This window comes from Oenanthe melanoleuca, chromosome 2, assembly GCF_029582105.1.
Source record: "Oenanthe melanoleuca isolate GR-GAL-2019-014 chromosome 2, OMel1.0, whole genome shotgun sequence".
In the NCBI taxonomy this organism is placed as follows: Eukaryota; Metazoa; Chordata; class Aves; order Passeriformes; family Muscicapidae; genus Oenanthe; species Oenanthe melanoleuca.
Window position 1 is genome coordinate 120,714,176 of NC_079335.1, and position 6,000 is coordinate 120,720,175.

At 34.6% G+C, this 6,000-nt stretch overlaps 1 protein-coding gene across 1 annotated transcript in view; it reads left to right on the plus strand.

The window, feature by feature from the left end:
* Positions 1-5,582, plus strand: part of AGMO (alkylglycerol monooxygenase) — a 186,390-nt gene extending 180,808 nt beyond the window's left edge. Inside the window, exon 13 of the mRNA XM_056483504.1 lies at positions 4,448-5,582. Within this exon, the coding sequence (XP_056339479.1) occupies positions 4,448-4,528 (81 nt within the window). The 3' untranslated portion in view covers positions 4,529-5,582. The remainder of the gene's footprint in view (positions 1-4,447) is intronic.
* The last annotated feature ends 418 nt before the right edge of the window (positions 5,583-6,000 follow it).

Sequence of the window (6,000 nt, forward strand, 5' to 3'; positions counted from 1 at the left end):
TGTCCTGAGAATGAAGATCCATACGTTTGTTATCCAAATCCTGACTTCCAGAAATAGTAAACCTCTTCCCCCACTTATGAAACATAAATTTTCTATCTCCTCTTGTGTATTTCAGTACCTGTAATGGTCATCTGTTGAGAAATGGGGGAAAAAAATATGATGTTGGTGAAAAATGCATCATTTGGGTACTTGTGAAATCTGAAGTAGTTTGTTCAAAAATTGATATTAATATTATCAGTTTTTCAGCCTTTTTATCAAGATCTCCATCTTTAGTTGGAAAGGACAGTGACATTACACTCACACAGCCTTCTCAGAAAAAGTCTAAAAATTACACTATCCTTACTATTCATGGTATGAAGTTGTCTAGTACCTATGAAGAAGCCATGTCCAAATTTGTATGTAAAGGACATAAAAAGAGCCTTAGTCATGTTTATTTTGTAGTATCAGTTTAACTACTGTGACATAACTTTGACAATACTCAGCATCACTTTGAGAGGACTGACTGTTTATCATATTTGGCAGTACCAGGTCCAATTGATGATGTGAACAGCAAACTCAGTGAAATATATGCATGTGCTGATCTTCCTGAGCCCTCTCCAGAGCTAAGAATACATTATCCAGCACAGAGGTGTTCAGAGAATTCAAAGCATGCCCATTCATATGATGTTGTACTCCAGAAGTTGTGAATAACAGTTGCAAATTGTCTCTGCAGCAAAATTTGGGGTGAACATGTCTGGGCAGAATCTGAGAAATGCCAGAGAATCATTGAATAATTTTTGGAAAGGATCTGAGGTAGTGTGGTTCAAGACACTTTCTCTTCTTTAAAGGCAGAACTATCTTTGGACATTTGTCTACATTTTTAGACCAATGTCTGAAGCCTTTTAATTCTATCCAGATGAAATCTGCAGGAGGAAAGAAAGACATCATGTCTAGGCATCTCAGATATACAAAGACATTACAAAAGAGAAAATGGCAGAAAACAACATTATTGTTCAGCAACAAAGCTAATCATGCAGAAGTGGGTGCCTGAATTTAGCTAATGATTTTAAAGTACTTTACAGCCTAATAAACTTCGATTGCTCCGGTGGGAATTTCCTGTGAAGAGCAGACTCAATCAATCCATTAGTTAAGCCATCTTTGTTCTTGTGAATAATGTTATTTGCATTTCTGCAACTCAGGGAGAGAATATGGGCTGTATGGAAATAGACTGTATGAAAGGAGGTAATGTAAATATTTGTACCCTTCTAGCAGTCTAAAGGACAGTCTATAATTAATCTGTAGTTACTTGAACAGGTAAATGTAACAAGTGTTTATATTAGGGTGGCAAAAAGTTTGCATTTAACTTGGCTAAATATAGGGTTGTGAGAAATTCTGCTTTTAGACTTCTTCCATATATAACTATTCTCCACAGTAATTTTTCATTTTAAGACAGAAGTGAAACTATTGTTCTTTTGTCATATTGTTGGTAGGGGAACTTAATTCAGTGTAAAAAAGGTATAACACTAAATTCTCTCATTCTTTCAAAACCAGCTGAATTATGAAACCAATGTGTGAATGTTTTTATCAAAGGACAAATATTAGTGATTTGGACAATATAAGAAGGACTGAGAATTTCTGTGAAAATAATTTAGAAAGTGAAATAATCCAAAACCAAACAACCAAGAAAAAAACCTAACCCATTAGCATGTGAGAGTGTTGAATAGAAAAGACAAAATATCTGCACATAGGATTCAGGAAATATATTTTCCCAAGGGCATTAGAAAAAATACTGGTCAACTATAGTTCAGCTTGCCTGATGGAATGCTCTTTTTCTGTTTCCTGCTGCCCACACTATTGTCTGCTCAGAGTTCTGGCACGTATCGTCTCTGAGCTTTCCATTCCTGACATCACCTGATTGCAGGATTCATTCAAGTGGGTCAAGCCTTGTAACTCCAAAATATGTAGCAGCAATCAAAAGAAACTGAACTCCAACCTACACAGCAAGTTTCTGCTTGGTAGCCCCATACAGCTGGCTCTGTTCAGGGCAGCTCAGCATTACAGAGTGCAGACAGCCAGAATTGCTGTCATGCAAGCAAGGATGTGGCCCCTTAATTTTTTATCCTGATGTTTGGGTTTTCCTTAGCCCCTCCACCTCCCAGAACCTTGCAGATTATTTCTTCTTGATTGCATTATTTTCATCAAGTACTGGCAGTCCTGACAATGATAGGCAGTGAATCAATACTTTTATAGAATTGTGAAGCCAAACTAGTTTTGCAGATCCACAGTGTTGCAGTATGTGCTTTTCCATTCTGGATATAATAACTGCAATTCAAAATACTCCCCCACAAGCATTGATTGCATGCTTTAGGAAATTCACAGTAAAGAATTTAATTAAGAAAGAAGAAACTGCATCACTTCATTTAAAAAAGAGAAATTCACCTGAGATATTTTTGTTCATTTTCAGACTATAATAGCAATAACCATCTTTAGCTGAGGACATTTCCTGGGGCTTAATGGCCCATGGCTGTGCTTCTTCAGGTGATCATCATCATCTCCCAACAGTCATTAATCCCCTACAAGTGCCCTGCACCTCAGTCATTAAATGTGCTTCTTCTGAAAATGAAATAGTTCTATATTTAATGCATCTTCCAGGAATAGGAGTGATCTTTCTGAGGTGAGGAATGAAAAAAGTTTATTAATGTGTCAAAGAAGTACTAATTATGACAAGTGGTAAGTTCTGTTTCTGGAGATAGCACAGCAAAGAATTTTTCCACAGTAAGAGTGTATTGTATGCAAGTAATCGTTTTATGTACATCACAATTTACAGTCATCTCAATTACATAACAGCCAGATCAGAAATACAGATAGTTATTTGTAGTTAGATTTCTTCTGCAGAGCATCTCAGCATAGAGAAATCTCACAAAACACGCAGTGAGTGACTGCAGTTTTAAGCAGTACTCGTTAAAAAGACTTTCCATAGCTATAAAAATAGAGCTATAGAGCTTTACAAGGTGTTTGTGATAGTGCAAGAAAATAAAAATAAGTTAAATATTTCATACCTAAAGTCTGAAACTTCTACAAAAAAAAAATCTTTTGGTGAGCACTTTATGAGTCTTTCCTACAAATAGGACCACTAGTACAGTACCAACAGCATCACTGGAGGTTTTTAACACAGTAGACAGCCTACTCCTGCTCAAATAGAATTAAAGCCTTCAATGAAAATAATTGAAATTCAGAAAAATTGAAAGAAAATTGGGGGATTTTAATTTTTTTTATTTGAATTTTGCTTACTCCTATATTGTGCTATTTTCATTTTGTGCTACCAAGCATGCATAAGCACGTACACCTAACATATACATTGCATGAAGCCTGTACCTGTCCTGAAAAGATTCTGAGAGGGATCAGAGCAGACACTGCCTTCACCAAATGAAAAATTAGTACCTTTTGGGTATTATAGTAATTTATTATTTATGTTGGACATTCTGATCCCATGTACTTCAGTGAGTGACTCTGTAGTTAAAGACAGAAGTAGACCTTTGGGCTATGCATTATTAAATGGTGGATGTTGAATTATGTTAATGTTAAAATTAGAGCTTTTCTAGGCAGGACCTTTAGATAGCAGTTTAACCTGAAAAAAGAATTATTATAACCTGACTCAAAAATTTAGTGTCAAAATTTCCTCTTTCTTTTAACAAGCAAAAAATGACATTATTAAAATCTTTCAGTATAAACAAATTGTTTTAATACAGAAAAAAAATTCACTTCAGTAACCAATTACAACTGCCTTAATTTTGCAATTTTTCAGGTTAGAGAATTTTTTCTATGTGAAAGACAAAGGTTCGTTTCAGAAAAGTCTAAATACAAAATATCTCATGTGCATATGTGCATTTTATCTTGCTCCATTGCGGGTTCTAAACAGAACCATTACCTAATTTAGACTCTACTCTGAAGTCTTTCCTACTCATCCTAATGCACTTTTCAGCACATAAACTTTTGAAAAAAAAGTATTAGATCTCTCAATAAATTCACCAAATAAAAAAAATAAAATTGCAAAGAGCTAAGAACAAGATAAAGAGTATTGCACTTTTAAGTTATTTTCAATCTACCTTATACCTCATCCTAAACAGCAGCTTGGGGAATAAGTACTTATGTGTTGTGTTGCAGTTAGAACAGTTCTTTTGCTATAGATCCAGTTTAAGGTTAGTCATACCCTATCATGCCACTTAGTGTCAGCATTCTTCAGATCATATGTCAAAATTCAACAGGAACGTCCACGGTAAAGAGCAGTACAAAAAAGAAAGCATATTTTTCTAAAGTGAATTTATTGGTATACCTAGAATTCTTGGGTTTTTTTTCTCAGCTTCTCTGTTTTCACCCATTATGTTTACAGATCAATAGAAAAAGAAAATCAAAAAATACCCAACGTCCTGTAATGTTTCTAATTCTAATTGTAAATTCTGTATTGTAGGTCTTGTTTTCCCTCTGTGCTGCATTCTGGGGAATCCAAATTATGAAGCGGATCACTTCATTGAAAGATAAACACCACTGAAAGAGCAGATCTACCACCACCTTAAATATGGAAACAGCACTTTAGAATAACCTTCTAAGTTCCTTGGAATTAATCAACCATGAATCATGCTGAATTGCAATCAGTTCACCTATGATATGGGAGATTTGTGTTTTTTGTGTGAAGGTTTGAAAGATTCCTAAGGGGGTATATTCATTTTTATTTGATTTTTTAAAGAAAAATTTAATTTCTTCCCAATTTAAATCATTCATTCAAGCATAGATTTTTGCATTCATAGGATTACAAATTCGTAGGAATCATGTAAAACTAATTTCATTTTGCAGTGATTTAGTTAGTAATATTGTGTGAAAAGTATTTTTCACAAGAGGAATAATTAAAATCATATCTGATGTAACCTGGTATAAAGTGATTGACTGTCTTCTTATTGGAGCTAAACATAAACATATGTGAATGTTATTTTTTCTCTAATGATTGAATTACACCAGAATCTCCATGTCATGCCCAGTTCAGTGTTCATAACATAGCTACATGAGGATGAGTAGTTGAGGCAAGAAAATGATTAAAAACAGCATGATAAAATAACTCAACCTAGTATGAGTTGAAAACATCTTCAATAAAATTGGCTGATATATGTGTTGTATAATGCAGACATGCAGTTTAGGCTGAGTTATTTACAGAATACACCTGCTTTGCCTGCTTTAGATAGTGATCAAGCCAGGATGTACACGTGGATATCCCACTGACACTCACGTGACAAAATATTTGCAGGGCTGAGCCCTTTATTTCTGGTAATTTCCTGCCGGGTGATGTCAGGGGAGATGCATGTCTTGTCTCTCAGAAGCTGTTGGAAAGACGATGTGTGCTAAGATAGGAAAATTAAATACAAATGGCAGAGGGAGTCTCCAAACAGCAGGACTGGCAAAAATACTGGATCTAGGTTGTTTTTCTTTCCTCACACTCATCCAACTTTTCTTTTGGCTCCAAGCCTTTTAGAAGTGCTTAAAGTCAAGTAGCTAAAAAATGGAGTCTGTCTTAGATGCTTCAAAATAGTAATATTACCTGGATTTAAAAATTAGTTTAAGTTTGTGTTCTGGTTTTTTATCCATTTTTTTCTGACATCTCAGATTTAGGCAGACTACTTTTAATTAACCCATATTTTCCATCTCTAGCTGTAACAGATGCCACTGGCTATGGAATGGGATGTGTCCAATAAATTTTCAGAAACACAATAATGTTATTTGTATAAAATTGGTGCAATCTCTAGCGATGGTATTATCTTAAATGTAAAATAGAACCATCAAAATGCTTGCATTACAAGGAACCTTAATGATAGGTTATTTAATATATAATTTAAAAATAACAAAAACTGATTCCAGAAGTACAAGAAAATCTACAAACTTCTTATGTGGCCCTTTGAGTTAGTGTGCCTATATTTTCCAAATCTGTAATGCTGACATGGTCAGTTTAATATGGCGTAACAAAGAATCATATTA